The sequence below is a fragment of the Falco naumanni genome, chromosome 4, assembly GCF_017639655.2.
Source record: "Falco naumanni isolate bFalNau1 chromosome 4, bFalNau1.pat, whole genome shotgun sequence".
Taxonomy (NCBI): Eukaryota; Metazoa; Chordata; class Aves; order Falconiformes; family Falconidae; genus Falco; species Falco naumanni.
Window position 1 is genome coordinate 52148867 of NC_054057.1, and position 21271 is coordinate 52170137.

The 21271-nt window shown below is 38.3% G+C and overlaps 1 protein-coding gene across 1 annotated transcript in view; it reads left to right on the forward strand.

Annotated features, from left to right (window-relative positions):
* PTPRN2 (protein tyrosine phosphatase receptor type N2) overlaps positions 1-21271 on the forward strand; it is a 665321-nt gene that overhangs the window by 266567 nt on the left and 377483 nt on the right. Inside the window, exon 11 of the mRNA XM_040589330.1 lies at positions 20825-20911. Coding sequence (XP_040445264.1) covers positions 20825-20911 — 87 coding nt within the window. The remainder of the gene's footprint in view (positions 1-20824; positions 20912-21271) is intronic.

Below are 21271 nucleotides of genomic sequence, written 5' to 3' on the forward strand. Positions count from 1 at the left end.
GTACTTTGATGAAAATACACGAAAACAGTTCAATTTTCTCACAGTTGCCTTTCCTCCAGTGCAGAAGATACTTAGTTTGTAGGTCTTTTATGTAGATGTCTCTCTATCTTCTCATGTTCCAGTGACCTTCCGATATGTCAGTAAGTGTGCTTATGGTTAGAATGTGGGCTTTAAATATTTGACTTGAAAGTAGCCTAAATATCAATGCCTGAGTCATTCTTAAAAAAAATGACACAGTGAAAAAGCACAATATTTTCTCTGTGGTTTCATTTTGATCTGAAAATAACACATAGAGGAATCCAAACATCACATATGCAGCTAGTTTAGCAAGAAAGACCTAATGATTTCAGGTCATGTCACTAATGAATTTCACATTTAATACCATACTTTCAAAAGACAGCTTTTTTCCCCTAGTGAAACACAGTTTATTACAGGAACATTTGGGAGTTTAGAACAATGTGGGCAGTTTTACATACTTTCCCCCAGTGCAAGAATGAGAACAATTTGGTTAGGAATCCAAACCATTCTGTGATAAATTAGGAATTTCTAAGATGGGCTTACAAATCTCTGCCCAGCACTATAGAGAAACTGAGACTGAAACTTTTGTAGCATGGATTGATTTTTTTTACTATCTCAAACTTATTAATGGGATCGAAGGCAATAGAATTGTGGAGGATTCTTTTTTTTAATCACACTGTGTTGCTTCGAAATGCATGTGGCTGCATTTCAGAGACAGCTTCTTTTTTGCCTTCTCCCAGGGGCCACACTTGAGAAAGATGTGATCATGAAGAAAGGATGCCATTTGGGGGGGAAGAGATTTTATACAGTGCATGGAGGGACAGAGAGTGAAAGCTGAGGCTCAGCAGCCTGCAAACACTAGAGAAAGACAGAGACTTCTCAAAAAGTAGGGGACAAGCACCCACTCCTCAGAGATTATGAAAGGAATATATTTCATAAGGACTCAGGGGTTACCCTGCAGAAAACAAAAGTTACTTAGTTACTGGAATGAGATGCTGAAGGAAAAGGGCTGACTTTATGAGGACATAGCAGGAATAAGAGTTAACAGATCCTTGCATTGCTATCGTGTCCCATCCTAAGTTTTATTTTTACTATTTTAGTGTTACATTTTATTCATTTTCTAAAGAAACCCAGCTCTATAGTTTAGAAAAGACCTTTTGGGAGCTTGGGGGTACTTGCTTTAAGGCAAGTCCCAAATGATTTGAGGTCCTCGTACTTCTGCTAACTTGTCTGTGTATCAATAACAATTAATGTTATTGATATATATAAATATATTGTTAATTAACAATAATGTTAATCATTATTTAATGACTGAGTGCTTTGGATTTAATTAACCAGTTTTAAACTACTTCTGCAATTACACTTTTCATTTTTTTCCTGTAACGTTTGTTTTTGTCAACTGGTTCTTTTAACAGGCTCACTACTCTCAACCAGGAGAAAGCCAGTTATTACAGAGTATCTTACAGGTTTTTTTCTAGGTCATACCATAGTCCTTCAAGTAGGTTACATTTCTGTTCATTTTTTGCCAAGGGACACTCAGGAGTCTCCTCTGTTTTTGAAACCAGTCTACCAAAAACTGGTGGGATAACCTAGCTCAGCCACACCTCTTGGTTTCTTCCTATGAATGCTAGGTGAAACTATAGAAGCTGTTTTTTCCCCAGCTCAGTGCTACTTCCCCAGACCTTTTCAAACATCAGTTTGGAAGGCACCTTTATATCCAACAGTATCTTAATGACGCTATCTCCCTTGACCATCCAGTATTATTTGGCCCATAAATTCTCTAAAAGCTTAGAGCTTTCACAGCTCTGTGTAATGGGAGACATTCTGGCTTTCAGTCTTCAAAGCACATAGATTCTTCACTGTGTCCTCTTACCCAGTTTTCTTCCTAGCTAGTCCTCCACTGATGGGTTTTCCCTGCATTATGCCTATTATTATCCAATGAAACTTGCTGAAGAAGATAATTTGTCCAAAGGTTCTTGGTCCTAGAGGATTCCACATACACAAATATAATTTAGCATAGATTTTTTTCATCTTCTTTATCATTTTCAATACCAGAAACACAAAAAGTACTTTTCTTATATACAAGATTATCACAATTTTAGTAACTTTTGGACAAAATGTTTTTACATAAACATTGGAATGTTGTTAAAAATGCTCAGAAACAATGAGAAAAAATCTGCAATTAGTTAGTTGAAACTACTTCAAATGGTTTAAATTAAAAAATATAGTTTTATCAAAAAAATTTTAGTTTTTAATAGTAACCAGCTCGTTACAGAAAGCACGTACTGTCAGTATTCAGAAAAGTTAACTGACAACTTCTCACTTAGCACTTCGAGTGCAGCTAGATGTCATCTTCTCCAAAGTCACCACAGAGAAAAAGAGAATAAGCTTTCATGGATTTTTTTTTTGGTTCCTCATCTAGAATGAGTTAATTATTAAAGAGAATTAGCTGATTGAGTTGAACTAAAGAAAAATTCCTTTTGTATCATGATTATGTTGCATTTGATCTTCAGTAAACAGATATTTGTCTCAAGGTTCTTAGCCAGTGACTTATAACTGTTCAGTGATTTGGCCCTCCTCAGCATTTCAACTCCAAAATATACTGGTTTGGGTTTTTTTGTTGTTAAACTTGTTTGTTTTGAATAGGTCTATCTGAAATGTAAGAGTAAAATGAAACCCCTGTATTTCACAAAACAAAATCTGTATATTCTGGAATTCTATAAGAATAACAAAACCTGTTCAGGAAATTCCACATGCTAAAAATGGACTTGTCCACTCTGCAGGAGTGGTGAAATACTTTCTACAGCAGCTGAGGGATCTGTAACATACTAGTATGTCCCACAACCTTTTCTTTAGTACATAAAGTGGCCTTAGAGAGCAATTGCATCAGTGTAGCTGAGTTTCAGTAAGGACTTGTTTTCATGAATTTTGCGCAATTGTATTTTTTTCTTGGGGGAGGAAGCATAGACAAAGGAATATTTGTTAACTATTGCTGCACAGAATATAAATATTAATGTCCTTTTAAGGAACATAACTTTACTAAACTTCCTGTATCATTATGCGTTTGTACTGAAGATCTTACTGGCTGTTTGCAGTAAATAAATAGTATTGATAAATGGTTTAGGTGTATGCTACATATTGATATATAACTGTACATGCACAATATTTTCATACAGTCAAGGGGCTGGAATTATTCCTAGTCATATCTTTAATCCATGATAGTCTAAAATCACTCCTGTTTGAGAGGTGATTGTAGTCTCTAATTGCTCCTGAAATTGATTTCCCATCTGATCTTTGATATTTTACACTTAGACTCGATGATCTTGTAGATCTTTTCCAACCTAAATGATTCTGTGATTTTGTGTTTAAATATTTATTCTTTTCTAAAGTTCTCAATTTGAAATAGGGAGAAAGCTGAAGCTAAAGGTAGGCATGAAATAAACCTTCCTAACACCTCGAGCATCACACAGATTCATAAGTGAGGTATCTTTCTTGCAGCAATTATCACATTGAAGATTACAAACCAAAAATTATGATTTTGGTGTTTTTTTTCAATCCACCCTTAACTTGTGCACACAAAATGAAATGCCAAAATATAATATGAGAACCACTTATTTATTTTCCCGTACTACATCTTCGTATGGTTTTCTTCTTCCTCCATAAAGCAAAAGGTCATAGTTTCAATCCATCAGTTTTTATTGGCCATGAGCTTTTTGAGCAGCGAAGCTTCATTTCTACAGCTGAAACAGTGGTCTTTTGGTGAGAAAGGGAAGTAGTCCAACATATTTGTACACTGGGGATAATAGCTGGAGTTCTTTTCACCTTCTGATCTGAAAATGGAACTGAAAAGATTGTACCCAGTGGTAAAGTTGACAGATGTCAGGGGTGATCCATTCAATATTAGATTCTCAGGCTTCCATGGCTTTGCAAGTGTGATCCAAGGAGATATTAGGACTGCTTCAGTGAACTCCTAAGATGCCAGCTTTTAATTGTGCCACAAAGCAAAGATAAACATTTCCATGTAATACTTGAAGAAAAGATTTGTGGTAGTTTAAAGACTTGTCAAAATGGCAGTCGGATTGTCAATGGCAAGAACAATAGGTCACTCCTGCTGTGTTTGTTGAGTGACCTTTCAGATGGTTGGAGCAGTGCAATCCATACCAATCCATAATATCCATCAGCACTAAGCTTCGGAATGAATTGACAGTTTCAGTGTAGAAAATTGTCCAGCAAATCCTCCACTGTGCTGCTTCAGCACTTTATTATGCTGAGAAACCAATCAAATTGGGTGATTTGCTTTGTTTATTCTTTTCTCCTTCAAAAAATTGGTATTCTACCACTGTAGGATTTGTGTCAAAGAGGTTTCTTTCTTTCTCAGTGTAACTGCTTTGAACTGTTTCTACTAATTTTAGCTCTGAAATTCTAAAGTAATCTTACAAAACAGTTAACTACAAGATGTTTGGGGGTTTTTTTGTATGCTACTTTGGCCATAGTTATAAAATACCCCTCCATTATAGCAAGGGTACATCAGTGTGAACTCCCAAATCAGAGAAGTCTTTGCCTTTGGACAAAGAAATTCTTCCTATTTTCTTAAATTCTAGCTCTTCATGTACAGAAAACTTTTCCTGAGGGTTGGAAAAAATGCCAGCGCTCCCTTTTGTCTAGCAGGATATGCTCTAAGCCGAGGACCAAGATCCCACAATAAAAACATTTAAACAATGTCTAGCCTCCTGAGTCTCTCGTGAGGAAACCCAAAGCCTGACTTTCCAGAACATGTAGTTCTTACCACCTCCAGTAAAACTAAATGCAAGCTGCTGCATGCTCAGCAGTTTAAATAGTCAAGCTGGTGTGCAATTTCTTATATGAGATTGAGAAGACTTAAATGTGCTCAGAAAAATCCCAGTTTGAGAGTAGAAAGTTCATCTCTTTTCACTGCTTATCGCAGTCTTTCAAGCTTCAAAGTCAAGTCATGCTTTTCTGAAGTCCTTGGACGCCCAATGCAGAGAAACCTGTCCTGTTTTGTGATTTATCAGAATGCATGTGCTTGAAGTTCTTCCTATAAATCCAAGATCACAGACAGCTCATGGCAGCTCTGTTAGCTTGTGAGCCAACATCTGGCATTGTTGTATTAGTCAATTCCTTGGTATCTCATGTTTTCTCATATGTTAACTCTCAATTCAAGACTGTCTATGTAAAACTCTTTAGGCTGTAAATCTGTTCACAACGTTAACTTTATCGGCTCATACATGCATTTCTGTGCATTTAATTTGAGGTAGCTGGTATTCTGATAGGATGCTGTGGAGAAGCTGAAAATGGATCTTGTGTTCATAATATAAAATTGCTGTTGAATATGATTAAGCTGACCCGTTCAATGTGCTGAAGGGTTAGGTTAATTCCAGATGCTTGATATTTTTTCTCCACCATTACAAAGGTGATAAATAATGCTGCTTTGCATATAATGATTACTTTCCACAGTAGGGTGTTCAAGTTAGGACCCTGAAGCTGGGTTGTACAGAACTCTTGGTTTATTCCCCAAATTTTCTATTTTCCTAGGCAAGTCATTAAAGAATTGTATTTTTATGATCTTCGTCATTTTCCCCTACCAGGTTAAAATATTTAGTGCATTTTAATTACATTAAAAAATGAAATTAAAAATACACAGGAGAAAATGTATCACAACATCTACAGCAATGAAACAGGGCGGATAGGTTTTATTGTTCTTTCCTTGGAAAGAACCTGGAAGGTCTTGATGTTTCTTAGAAGCTGAGCTTTTCTATTCCATGAGGCTTTTCAGCTCTTTTTTAAGAAACAATAACAAAATATTCTTGTCCATTAATAGATATATACAAACAGAAAAGCTGATTGGACCTTCTCTCCATATCTCAATGTACTCTTTGAACTTGTTATTCTACCTGCAAGTGCAGTTTATCAAGGGAAAAAGATTCATGCGTATTCTTCACTTACCTTCTACAACTAGCTTTAAAAATTATAAGAAATTATAAACATATATAAAACAGAAAAGCTTTTGTTACTAAGGTCTGTTATATCAGCAAGGGATAGCATTGCTTATATTAAGAAATTAAAGGTAAAATTTTTGTCTGTCATTTTGTCACTTTCTCTAGCAGTCTTTACCCTTGTATAAATAAGTTCCATAAATGTCCATCACTGGTTTTAAAGCCAAAAGTTTAGCTTCTGATAACATACTTTGACCCCCTACCTAAATAATAAAGATGGAAAATACTTGCCTATGAATTTATCCAGTAGAGACAATTATGTCATTTTGTCTCAGCACCATAACTGGTAGAGAGACATAAATCTAGAATCTTCCTTGGCTAACTCTTCACATGTAATATTCATACTCCCTAGAGTTTTCTAGACATAAAATAATCTTCCTTTCTTTAATCCTCCAGTTTCCTTGTGATACTTAGAAAGTGACAGAGATCATATCCCCCACATTACTGCTTCACTGCCTTAATTCTGATATTGTATATTCCCATAGGAAAATGATAATTCCTCCTTCTTATTCATGCACAAGAAAATAACAGGAAAACAGTAGTTACATTAGCTTTGCCATAGAGAACAATAAATACTGGCAGGGCTTTTTTTCAGTACAAGAGTTCAGTTTTGAATTTGTCTGTTGTATGTGCAGTGTTAACATGATCATCTGTTCTACTTCTGTTGCCCTTAGCTTTTGTGCTTCCCAATATATTATCCCACAATATGAGTCCCACCTCCTAATGTAGATCACTTTACAAAAGAAGAGCCCTTCCAAGGGTACATCTTTCCCTCCTCTTAGGGCTTCACTTCCCCAGGTGTTTTCCTCTATTTTCTGTTGGGACCAGCTGGGCATTTTTGCCTCTAGAGGAGCATCCAGAACAAAATTTTGAATTGATGTAGCTGGTGACCAGCTGATCATCACACTAGCAACAGTACTGACAAGGAATCACTCTGGTCCTTTGATGAAAGGCAACTGGTAATTGTAAGAACACGCCTGGAGTCCCCAGAAGTGCCACAAGGACTAGTTCACATTTACATCTCTCCACTTAGCTGAACAGATATGGCTGTCAGCCTAGTTTCCTGGAACAGGCATTACCAGACACTCATTTCTGTCTTTCCATGCCTCTATGTCATGTTAGCATCCTGTGTTCAGGTCTCACACTCCATTTCTTTCAGAAGAGCAGCTGGTGCAAGTACTCCACAACCCCTTTGCGAGCAGGTTCAAGTTACTCTGCTGACTGCAGGCTATAGACGTTTAATCGCTGAGGCTGCACTTTACATCCCCCCAAACCAGGAAAGGGGCTGGTAGCTGTGCTTTGTTTTTATAAACAGTGATAGTCATTAAAACCCCAAGATGCTGCAATATCTCACAATACCATATGGTCAATACTTTTACTATGTCAGTGTTTTGGGGGTAATTACCATGTAGTTCATTATAAAAGAGTGATGAATCTTAAGCTTTTGAAATGAGAAGGAGGAGAAAGCCAAAGATCGGGATTCCTGGGAAGGAAGCAGACTGAATCAAGATGCAGTCTATTACCTACCAGTACTTTTTCATCAGTGCTGTTCTGCCCAGTCCTGGGAAGCTCAGGTATTAAAACGTCATCATTTAATTTTCACACCAGAAATTTTTTTTGATTTCCTAACTCAGATAACGCACACAGTGTAAATGCCTGACCACTAAAAATTAGAATGAAGTAATTTTAATCACACTTTAAATAATTTTTATTTCAATCAAATATAATTTCATAAGTAGAAAATCAGTGAGGACTAATTCAGAACACAGAGAATAAATCAGAACAGAGAAAATATTTTAATTTTTATTTCAAGTAGATATTCTGGTTTTCCACTGGCATTTGTTTAAAGAAGGTATGCCACAATCTCAAGACTAGACGTATCTACTGTAGAAATAAATGTAGAGCTAATTTCTTAATAGTGTGGAGAATGATAAAAAAGTCAGGTTTAAAATCTTTGAAGCTTAGATTTCTTACAGAAATATTTTTTTTCTTTAACTTCTTTTCTTTAACACTAAGTTGTTGGATATTCTTTGTCATTCTTAAATTATACCATTTGCATTATAAATTTTTCTGGGCTTTAAGCTGCCTTGAAGGAAGAAGGAAGATATGAAGGAAGGGAAAGAATGAAAAGTTGGAAGTGCATTAAAATGGGTATCATCAGTTGTCCTCAATCTCATTTATTAATTCCTTGTATAAAAGAGTAATTTGATATGAAAGAACAATTTTGCATTTTCAAGGCTTTTTTTTCATCAGAGGTTCAGGGTTCACGACAAGAGGACTGCAAGTGCTGTTTCTAACATTCAGCTTAAAACACACGAGCGAGTGCTTTGGTAAGGTCCATTTCAGCCTCAGAAAGGAGGATGTCACAATTGTGGCACGGATTATTGTCACTATTTCTGTGCTTCTGCTTATGACAGAGCATCTGTACGAATTTGTTGCTGTTAACCCAGCTGGAGGTAGTGCATGTTTGAAGTAATGCAAGTACAGGCTGGCACAGTGTCACACTTCCATTATAACTCTGGAGAGCTCTTCCCTCTCGACTTCTCTATCACTCTCATGTTTCCATGATGCCGTTATCTCCTCTGACCTTCATAACCTGACCACTGCCATTGATTTTTAGCAATTGTCATTTGTGTTACTGATTGGTCTGGACTTGAATCTGTCTGTATTAAGAGGTTTAAATTCACACTTACTGGTGGTGGGAAAAGAGGGAAAAAATGACAGAAAGTGGGAATTTGCTGAGCTGTCAAAACAGAAGTAAGCTTAAAAAGGTTTTATGGCTAATAAAGCCTTTGAGAAAACAAGCATAGAAAAATGAAACTGCAGCCCAATGCAATAAAATTGCAGTGTCCTTAAAATGATTACAGTAACAGTGCTGTGAAGTCAGGCAGCTCTCAAACAATCCGGTGAGGAGCTCTGTGCTCGGAAGCTATTTGGTTGCTTTCATTAATCCATAATAAATGTGAACCATTTACAAAACTGATCATTATTTAACTAAATTTAAGGCACACATGCATTCAAATAAAAGTAAATCCATCTAGTGCTGACACACATTCCTCCTCAAAGTCTTTACTGGAGATGTGTGCTTCAAGGTGTATGAAACTACACTGAAACACGGACAAAAGGCTCAAACTTGGACAGACAAGGCAGGAGGTTGTCACTCCATGGACTTGAAGCATCAGTGCCCAGGACTTTCATTATAGGTTATCGGATGAGTTAATCTCAGGGGCACTTCCAGACAAGAGAAATAAATACAATTTCAGTGTCTAAATGTTTTTTTAGGCTTTGTGGGCTCAGAAAGAATTTAATGGCAACACTATAAATTGCTTTGATGTTAAAATGTTCCCAGTAGTCCTTGCTATTTCACTTACCTCCTTTGTGACCTGGAGAAAACCACTCTAATGTCTCCATTTCTTCTCCATTGTATGGTTAATATGCGCCTTCTGATGAGTAAGAGACATCATTTGTGTCTAGAAAAAGAGAAGTGGGAGCTGACGAAAACTGGATGCAATAGCTTTGTACTGGTGGTTGCCACCCTGATGAGAATGGAAGAGGCATGTCACTGTGTTGCCATGTCTTCTTTGACATGCCATGTGCTATCTAAGGTGGCAGGATCACTCACTCCTCCCATGGGCATGCATAGATGACACCATACACCATTTATTCCCTCCTCAGGATGCGACATCTTTCCTCTGGATTGCAGGGCGTGTGGCTCAGATGTTGGTAGCTAGCAGCTAAATCAGCCAGGTTTGGTAAGTGACCTTTCAGGTCAGAGACTAGTGGTGGTGGTGTGCTAGAAAGTGCTCTGCAGCCAATTCCCAGAAGACAGGAGTCAGTGGGAAGAGGGGAGTGAAAATCTCTTGAGGCATCTTGTAAAAGCTGTGTCTGTTCTTTATGATGGCATCAGCAGCTCTTCCATATTTCAGTTACTACTGAAATTTGCACACAAAGAGGTTTACAACCTTCTATTTCATACTTCAGTAGCTGAGTTTCCCATTATGTTGCTTGTTAAAATATTTACTAATCTTAGCAGAATAAAAAAGAAAGAAGAATATAAAAAAAAAGGGAAAGAAAAAAAAAATTAAACTGTGTCCTTAAAATAAAAGCTTTCCTAGTATTGTTTTCAGCTTCCCTGAGGTGGAAAAGTGCTGTGATCACCAACTCCAGGACCACACACATGATAAGCTACTATTCACATTTTACATCTTGGCTATTTATATCTGAAGGCTACCGAGCCTGGGCCTCCAGGAGGCAGTGCCAGGGACCCTCTCTTCTCCTTTGGGGCAACACCATGCCTGGAAGACCCTCAGGAGTGAAGCAGCTACGGATGAGATACATCATACTCTCCTGGGAGAAAAGCTGCTGTTGCAGCGAAACCACAAGTTGTACCTACCCTTCAAATCAACAGGAGATAAACGGGATGCTCTTCATACTGACTTTAAGGAGAGTGAGTCACAGAGCAAGGGCCAGGGTGTCACTGCGGATTAAGAACTGGTTATGAGATAGGAGAGAAAGATTTGTTATGAACTGATGCTTCTCAGCATGTAGAGAGATTAGTGGTACTCCATGGGCAAATTGTCTCTGTTAGGAAGAACTATGGAGGATTTAGAAAAATTCCAGATGGATTTAAATACATTGAGGGATTAAAGAGCACAATGGTAGATGAAATTCAGCTGCAATAAGTGTGACAGAATAATAGACATTAGCAAAAATAGTCCTTTTTTAAAAAAAGAAAAAAGAAAAGGAAAAGGTATTCTTAGAACTCCTTATAGTCTGGGCTCTAAGGCTGTGGAAAATTTTGAAGAAAAGGTTTGCTGTGTTGATACGTGAATCCTGCCCTTGGTATGGTAGCACATATTTCAGACTTGAAAATTTAAAAGGCATGCAAATCCTGAAGTTGGTGGCCCAGTTCTCTGCCATGTATTTCTAAAACACAAACTAGTCTAATATGTATCACTGAGATCAAGAGTTCAGCAGGGAATTTTTAAAAAGAATTTTTGTGATTAATGGCAATATACATAATCACATTAACTGTTTGTAGAATTATACCATAATCTTATTTACTTATTTTCAGAAGGAAGGGGGACTGATTTCTAATCTCTGTCTGTTCTTTGCCTAGGCTGCAGTGCAATGGGTGCATGTGGAAACAGTGCATGAGAGATTATCATTCCAATCTGGAAACATGAGGTTCATGTGCTTCATGTAAGGATAAAATGGCACCATTCTTCTGTCTGACCACTGGAGCCAGATACTGAATCAGTTGGAATCTGGTCTTCTCATGTATAATATTGTAATTTATTATGGTCTGGTATCCCTAGTACTCCTGGGACAGAATATATGTGGCTTGCTACATTTTGACTGGGCTTTAGGCAGCTGCCTGAATACTGGCAATTTCATAACAACCCTCACACCTTTGAAGTTTTTTCCTCAGGAAATTGAGGGCAATGTTGAATATTGTTACTGGACAATTTTTTTGAACGTCTGTCTTTCTTGCTTTTCAGCAGCGTGAGCACAGCAGTGCCCAAGACAAAAAAATTAAAAGAACCTGTGGTTTCTGTCTGTCACAGCCATGTTTCTCCCAGGGTAGACTCCTCCTTAGGTAGTCCTTACAGAGGTGTATCTCAGCTGACCACTTCTCTCACCCTCCTTCAGAACTTTTCCAGAATTATCTTGGACTTCATTTTATTTCTTAGGTCTTATTTTTGGACTCTTCTGTATTTACTGCTGGCTTAAGTAAACCAAAGGTGTTTTAAAATAACCTCCAGTCTTGTGCTGGTGGTTGCTGCTGAGAATTGACTCAAGGTGTAGGGTTACTGTGTACTGCTGGGGATGTGCTCCTTCTTGATCCCAGCAGCAGGAAATGGAAATTGCTTTCCCCCTCTTTACCCTTTTCTCTTGACTGCTCTTAGCAGACAAAGCAGCCATAGCTGGTATGCACCAGCCCCTCGCCCATGGTGAGGCAGCTCTCTAGACCTGGTATTCTGGCTCCTCCACTTCTCCTGTCCAAGCAATGCGCTGAGAGTGGAGATATGGTGTGAAAGGAATAAGGCCTGATACTGGCCCATGAAGGTGGGTGGTAAAAAGTGCTGAAGCTACTGTCACCTATTCAAAGAGACCCTCTCTGCTGGGTTAATCTTTTGTATTTGTTAGAACAAATAGTAAGCAGCCAGTCCCTAGCATATTTGTAAGACATTTTAAAGAAGCTCTGAAATACCTCCACACACCTCAGAGTCTCACCGCTCAGCCTGAGCCCTGTGACAAACATACCTGCTCTTTTCCAGGTATGGAGGGAGGCTGGCAGCTTGTGTTGGAGCTGGCCGGGGTACCTCTCCCAGCTTCCCGTCAGCAGGCAGTTTGCCTGCAGCCTAGCCAATGTCCATGCTGCTGCCAAATGGTTTTAGCAGCCACAGAAAACTCAACTTTAGTCATCTTAAAGGTGGCCTCTTTATTTGACTTTCTACAGCATTCCTTATGGTATTCCAGACTCACATTTCTGAACTTTGTGGGTTTGGGTTTTTTAAGTTTAGCTTTTTATCTGTAGTACTAAGGAGACTGTGCTGCATATTAAGAAAGTGATGCTGTTATATACTGTTGCCCTGTCAGTGAGGGGAAGCCAATTTGATGTCAATGCACAGAGACATTGAAAAATGGCTAGGTGGATCTTTCTTAAATAATTATTTTAAGCTATGGAATGCATCTTTCTTAAAATTAAGTATTTAAAAAGACGAGAGAAAAAAATATATCTAAGATTAGTACTAAGAAGTAAAATCTTCAGCATGGAAGAATCTCCTGCATGTGCCTACTAGGTGAATGACGGATAAAAAATCTTTGATATAAACACTCAAAATAAATACAGAGGTAGGCAGGACCAACAAAATTATGTTTGTCAGCTCAAGACTCAGATTAGCTTCTACACTAAAGTACCACCACTAAAAGACACTGATCTTTGGTGAACATATCCAGGTGATTGTCAGACTAGGTCTTCTGGTAGATTATTCTTGCTAACATGAATGTGTGGGTTAAAGACCCAACTGAGAAAGAAACTTACAGTTCTAACCCAATGCTTTCATCTGCAAGGCATAATCTGCATGTACCTCTCATTGTTTAGTAAAAATTGATTACTGAAATTAAGTTCTTCAACAGATTTAGTCCATTCAGCTCCTATTTTCAAGAGCGTTGGATGTCTGTCTTGTTATCTGTGTGGTTAATACCTTTTCCCTTTAAGGCATATTTCTAGGTTTAAGGATTATTTCAGAATTTAGAGTGAAAGCCAAACTGCCTCATTTAGGTGCCAAACTTAGAGCTGCTGGATGCTGCACATCTTCCCCAAGGATGACAAGGATGACCCGCTTCATTTGACATCGAGCTCCCTGAGAGACAAGTGAAGACACACCCACGCAGGGGAGTTAGGGACCTCCTTTCTTCCATTGATTAGAAGGGACTTTTTGGAGACTCCAGACGACAGCCCAGACTGCAAGGTATCTCCTTGTTTCACTAAGACATGCCAAACCAGACTGCAAGGTATCTCCTTGTTTCACTAAGACATGCCAAACAAGTAGGATATTCTAGGATACAGTGTGTCCGGTGCTTCTCTGCTGAAAGGCACCATGTGTACTGTCCTCTGCTTATTACTGCAGGGGTTTGAAAGTGAAGCAGGAGATGGAAGAGATCTTACCAAAGCTAGTCCAAGCTGTTTTGCCTCCCACATCCTAGGAGAGTGCTCTATGTACCAGCCTGAGCGATAGCACGGTTCATCATCCTCTTGATGGCCCAGTAGTTCATCTTCAGGAATAAAAGCAACATAACGTAGAAAACATGCAAGAGTGGCTCTTAATTTGCGGGAGGAAGGAAGACTGCTGGTCCAAAGTTACTTTTTGAGCATCTGTGTGTTTCACATTAGCAAATATTAAAAGTGTTTTTAAAGTAAACAGTCTAAAAAAGGTCTTCTCCCCAAAGGACCTAGGTGGCACGTTCTCAGGTTCTGCCTTCCTCTGGCTGAGATGCAGATTCGGTACTATTCAGGCTGAACACAGGTGTAGCCAAACTTTTGAACCTTCTGCAGGGGAAATAAGTAATAGGTAGAGTGGGCATGTCACTGTGCTTGAGTTTGGATAACAAAGAAAGCCTGGATGTGAGAGACTGGCATTTACCTCTCCAGAAAATACGCTTTCTGATACTTCTGGGAGGACTGCAAGTTAAGCACTCATGCAACTTTCAGCCTGTAGACAAATGCCTTGCAATTTTAATGCAGTGCTTAGCACTCTTAAAAATGGGCAAACTGGCCTTCATTGCCTGTGGCCCAATTTAAACAAATTTTAGGTGGATTGAACCCTACCTTACTTAAGATTTCACTGAAAATTAGACTGACATTTAGGTTTAAGGAGTGCAATTCCCAATGTCATGCCTATTTCTGTACTGTAGATTATTCTTCATTTTTGCAGAAAATGATTCAATTGAACTAATCTGACAGGGCTGACTGGATGTCCATTATAGTGCTGCATTACAATTGCTAAACAGAGTATTGGAAGGACACTAGGTACAGTCTGGTAAAGACAATACATAATTTGAATGACGGTGCTAAGGGAGTATTTCAGAGTTCAGTAAGTGGGTTTCTGAAGACACTTGGCAACTGGGAGGAGGAAAAGCAAATGAGAGCAACTGCTTACGCGACTGACATAACCTCAGCGTAACATTGAGCTACATGTTGCTCTCCTTGGACTGGGAGCAGGCTTGGCAAAGAGTCGCAATCAAGCCATCTGTATAACTGGATCAGATTTTTCACTGCAAAAATGGATCAATTTATGGGATTGTTTTGACAGGCATGTTGGGAAATACAGAACATATAGTTTTCATAATTGTTTGCTTCTGTTTTTCCTCTTGTTCCCTTTGACATTGCCCACTGGCTTTTATTAGAGTTTAATCTCCATTTAGCTCAGCATGCAGAGCCGGCCATGCTGCCAGTGTCACTCCCTGCAGAACTCCCCCTGTTCCTTCATTTACATCTTTCCTTCTTGTTCTTTAACCAGAAGGGGAAGCTTTGAGCCTTGAATGCATAAATCATTAGGTCCAGGTCAAAAATAGACAGTCCATTATTCAAAGTGGTTGTTCTCACTCATTAGATTTGTAGTTTATCTTGGGAATTTCTTGGAAACGTGGCATCCATTTGTAGCATTGTTTGAATAATTGCAGAATGGAGCTGAGCTGGTCTTGAAATCAGCATGACTCTTTTTTTAAAGTGGTCTAACTGGCTATTCCTAAGGAACATCTGGTCCATAAGACCCTTGCCTCCTACTCTGTTTGCTCCCAACAGGCATTTGCTAGGCTACTAAGTGACCAGTGAGGGAGAAGTTACCTTCACCTGGAATCTGAGTACACTAAATATGCTCTAAAATCAGACAGATGTGCTCTAAAACCAGTCAGAGCCCCTTTGCTTAAAAAGTTTGAAACAAAATTTTTGGTAGTGGAATGAGGAAAGTTTTTATTATGACTAAAAGATAACACTCGGGTTACATGGTATTCACTACTACAGTTTCTCCATATCCAGTAGGAAGAAATATATCTATATATCTATATATATATCTCTAACCTTTAGGGACAGCCAGTAGTGCTGCTTTTTCTATTCTTAGCTCCAGAAGGGAAGCAAGTCAAATAATAACAGTCTTTTATATAACAATGCTAGGCATCTGACAAAGAAAGTTGGTATCATTGCCTTCATTTTATGGAGAGTGAAACTGAGGGTCAGGAAGATGTCTTGACCAGGGTAACTTGATAGGCCTCTTCCATATGAAGACATATTCTGTTCCTCATTGGTAATTCATTCAGCAAGAGATACTCTTTCACTTATATATGAAACCATTGAAGGCAGTGGGATCGTATAGGCAGATTAAAAAAATGGCTAGCAAATTCTATACATTTTGTAGCAGTGATTGAAAAGAAAATCACTTAGTGGTATTCTAAGTTGTCCCAACTTTCTGCGACCAGATTTTAGAAATGACTCTTCATAATGGATTTTTCTTGCAAATTGAGTGAGTGAAAAGTGAAATCGTTAATAGACAATAGCAGAGGAAGGTTATAATCCAATGTTCTATTTTTTAAATTACTTTTGTAAGTGGATCGTTCCTTAAAATATTTCTGTTTTCAGCTCCTTCACTGAGAGGGATTTACATACTGGAAGGCACAGAATATTGTTTTTCACCAGGCAAGCTAATTTTCTTGTATGCAATGTCCAGTACACTTTGTGAAAACGTTTTAACAAACAATTACATAAAGTTGGGTTCCCAAATCCACTCCTGAGGATTTAAATGGATTACACTAATTTCCAGAAGGGCTTAGGAGCTCACATTAAAGTTAAGAGATATTAATTCCTGTATTTTCATTTCAGATTAATCTCTAAATAAAATAGCTTTATAGACTAGATCTGCTTTTTTTTTTTTTTTTTTTTTTTTTTTAGACAAAACTGATGACTTTATAGGGAGCTGATTGGCTCATGATTATTTCAGCTCAGACAAGTAGATACAGATTGGATTATTTATTTTTACATGGTTAAAATGGATAGGGAAGTTTTCATGTTAAATCATGGCATCAGAGTCTTGCACTGAGCTGGGGAGCCATTTCATCTGAAAGGATAATGTAGTACTACCATATAACATTGGCTATTTTTAGCAGAGATATAAGCCATATGCTCCAGCAGGTATAACTAGTTTAGTGCAAGAGCTGTGCCCTGAAAAGTGAGATTAAACAAAAGCAGCAGTGAAATATGTTGCAGATGATACTCTGCCAGACTTTAAAACTATATATATATCTACATAAGCCCCAAAGGAAATACAGGTATTTCATTCCCCATTTATTTCTTCATTGTCATTAACCTGTCAAACAAAGTATATTCTACAAATAATATGAGATAGAGATTGGCATCTGAGTGAGACAGAGTTCTGCTTCTGGTTCAGTAGGGCCTGAATCTGTGAAATGAAAAATAATATTTAGGCTAGCACTCACTAGTGAGTGATGAGATAGCATTAGAAGATAAAGCAATGGAAGGAAGTTGGTTATACATGAATTTTCTATACTTTCTGACTCTCTTTTGATCTTCCAAGTTGTAGAGAACTAGAGATGGAAACCTAAAAAGGACCTAAACCCAATTATTTTTAAACTGTGAGATGCATCACACTTTGTTTTAGCTACAGTTGTGGTATTTTAACACAGTTAGCTTGAAAGAAGATGCAAAAAAAGAAATCTACAGCAAGTGAAATGAGAACAAAGGTAGGAAACCCAGTGACCACTGTCTCAGGATCTCAGCTGGCAACAGCTATGTCATCTGGAAAAAAGGTGCTGTGCCATCCCACAGTTTCTTCTCCTAACACCAAGACCTGGATCAAAGCTAATCAGAAACCTTCAGGGCAATCAAAAAATGTAGTGATAAAATAAAGAAGGACTGTTAAAGACACTGCAGGAGCCATTAATTTTCTTTGGCATAAGCAGGGTTAGCCAGCCTCAAGAAAATTTGCAAAGCCTAAATAGCACCCATGGGTAGGCATTTTTCTGCTGATGTTTTTTCTAGTACATGCTTTGTATCTTTGAGGCCTATGTAGGCTGTGATTTCTCTTTTAAGGGTTCACCATTACTGGTGTGCTGCAATGTGTTATCACAGGCTCCTGAAACAGAATGTATATGGGTTGGGTCTGTGTTGTAGCATGGGAACCGAGGGGCCATAGCCCAGTGACTCGCTGTGTGCCATGCTGCTCCGAGCGCCAGCAAAGCCCATCACAAAGAGACTTCCCTCTCTCCTCCCCCACTATAGGGAACCAAAATGAATGTCTTGGCAGTTCAGACAAAGCAGTGTGAACCTTACCCCCACCCTTAGCTTCCCTCCAAGTCTTTGGCCTTGATAAAATAGTTTCATTGTCAAGATTGTCTGAAGACAGTTCATCCTATGATTACAATTTCTGCCTGGAGTATCTCACTATTTGTTCCTTATCTGAACAACTAATTTTTGTCTGTCTTTCCTGGTTTACATAACACTTTAAATTAATTCCATAGTTGTTGAACCCTCACAATCAGTAGATGAATCATATTCATAAGAAAAAGCCCACTCCATAATACAGAAACTTCCCATATAGGGCTGAACCCAGCAAGCTGAAAACCAGGCATACTACATGAAAGCTCACAAAGAGCTGTTCCACAAGTACTGTGTGTTTGCACTGGGGACACGTGGGAGGACCATGGGCAGGAGGATAGGTGGTGTTTGCAAGTTGTCTTCTGGCAACAGTCCCTGTGTAAACCTGAAATCAGATGGGTGATGTCAGTGTACGGTGCTGTTGCAAGGCAAGCTACTTTGCTTGACACTGTGCTGGTGGGAGCAGTGTATTCTCTCTGCGTAAACAAAGCTAAAGGCAATCACTGAACAAACCGTACAACACTGAGCAAAATGCAACACTAAACTAAAGAAAAGCAGAAACAAGGTATGGAGAATGCAAGCTTTTGAATATTCAACTCCCCTAAAATACACCCATCACAAAACTGCAATGAACAGTAACAGTACGTAACAATGTTACAAAACTGGAAAAAGTGCTTTGGAGAATATCATGATATAAACTAATCATTCTTCATTTAAAACCTCAAATGTGGCAGTGGGATCAATAATAGCACAGGTACCAGAGTACTGGTGCTGCAGCTTTCCTGTGCTGTTATGAATTATCATTTCTTGGTCTAACTGCATCTGAGTTTGTGAATAGCTTGGTATTGGATGAGAGTTACTAAGACTACTCCTGGATGCTCAGGCTTGTAAGAGAATGGTCTTCCAGCACCATTTTCTTTCCCATTTTCTCACCAGCACTCTTGCTGGGGTTTAGCATTTGAATGCTCTGATTATGCCCCATTACTGTTGTTGCATTGACTTGTAGCAGCATACCTTGTTTTTGAAGCTGAGGAATGCTTTTTCAGAGGAGGAGGAGTAAGTAGAGAGTAGGAGGTTGAGCTTTTACAAATGAGACTCCATTGGACACCAATGTATGCAGCAGCCTTTGCCTGCACTGCTGCGTAGACTTGCTATTACACTAAAAGCCCACTTGCTGACACCAATCATTTCCATAAAATTTAAGCCAACATCTTTGGGAGAAAAGATTTAATTAACACATAAGCCCCTGAGTCACTATGACAATCTGCTTTCATAGCGATGGGAATAATCACATTTCTGCCCGTTGTCAGTCCTTGAAATATAGGGGTTTTATGAATAATCTATAGTGCATTTTTTTTTTTCCTTACAGAAACAATCAAATTCTTTTGTTACTTTCACACAAGAATATTTCTGTCTTAGACATCTAGAAAGACTCCAAATTTATCTGGTGCCTTGAGGGGCTACCTCTGCTTGTGTGACAGGAGGTCTCTTGAGCATTTTGGGTTAGTGGCATGAAGGAAGGCTGAGCGATTCCATCCTAACCAAGATCCACATGAGACATCCCATTATTTAAATAGAGGTGCCCATAGGGCAGTGTATGCAGAAAGCAGTGCAATAAATAAATAAATAAACAAACAGTGCTCATTGCAGACAATAAATAAAATTGCAGCAATGATTACCGTGATATAAAATTAGATTTAAAAACTTCCACTGTGAAGCAGAAGTAATAACCTAGGTACAGAGCTTTGAAAAAAAAAATATCTTTTTTCCCCTTAATCCAGTTGAAAAGATCATGTCTAATAGTACATACATTTTTTGACACCTCCTTCTCCTACTTGTTATAAATCTTTGAAGGAAAAAGTACAGAACCTTTTTTCCCCAGGGTTAATCTCATCAAAATTGTTTCTGATTTGCCATGGCATAAGTTAGATAAGTATCAAGCTTGTAAGGTTTAATTTTATGATCTTTGGGGCTTTAACAATGTTGAGGATTATTTAGAGAGAGAATGTTCTGCTGTTCTCACTGGACACTGTTATATCGTTTCCTTATATTTTTGCTTAATACTTTTGTGTTTGGTTCCACAGTACCAAAGAACAACTAAACAAAGTATAATCTGTTTATTAGGGACAGAATGTTCTTAATGCATCTTGAGAGTCGTAACAGCTCTAATAACCTGAAATTCTTGCAAATACTAATTTTGCATGTAGCTAAGCGCTTTAAAAAATGATAGTGGTTGTCTTCTGTTAGCCTTGGTTGCAACCTGTTTTCTAAATTAAAAAATGTAAATGTGGCATTGGCAAAGGTTAAAAAGATTTAAAGCAGGTTCTGTCAGCAGACCATGCACACACCAAACTAAATTCTATGTATCTAATCAGCGTCCTCTGGACTATGTGCCTTGCTCCATTGTTTACCTTCGAATCCATAATAATTTTGTATCCCTTTACTGGGTGAAGATTCATTTTAAAAACTAATGAATTTAAAAGTACGCTTTTCCCTTGTCCATTTGATGCCGAGCCTGCAATTTGACTTTCATTGTTTGTTTCTCCTCCTTGTCTTGTCAATCCTTTTCTCTCTTTCTGTCCTTTTACTTTATTACATTTTTTATTGAGGACTGAGATGAACTGGTTGCTGCATCATGGGCCCATTACACTTCCTAACAATTCCATTTACACCTTATTGTTTGTCTTATTGCTGGAAAATTCAGGTGATTCATCATGCCTGGAGAAGCACCTGATCCCAATTCCCTTGATATCACGATCACTATGTGACAGGAATACAGTTAGTGGTGGCTTTCAGACTCTAAGAGGCCAAGGTGATAACTCTTTTGGGACTTTTAGCCTCTCAAGTATTGATGAGTTCCATTTTCGTAATGTTCTGTTTTCTTGCTCCCTTTCAACAGCCCCCTGAGTGTGGAAAAGGGCTTGGAGTTAATAAAGGAAGTGGCAGATCTCCTGAAGCTGCAGATGAGTGTCTTCGATGATGTCAAGTATGTACCTGGAATTTGCCGCTTTTTATTTTATTGGATTTCTCATGGTTTTTGAGTAGTTTGTCTTACAAGGAAATATCTAATTTTTAATGCCAAAATTAAAGAGAGTGTGCAAGGCAAAGAATATAGTGATGATCTATATAATGTCCCATACACACAGGAATAAGAAAAAAAAGATGATGACTGAAATTTTCCTACCCTTCAGTAGGGAAAAATAGTTTGCTTAAAGTGCTGTAAAAATATTACCAACCTTATTTAGCAGTTTCTAGGTAAGGAAAGTCTTGTGAAGGGTCATTACACCCAGCATTGCTGAAACGGAAAATGACGTCAGAGATGAATAAGAACTTGGGTCCCTGGCTT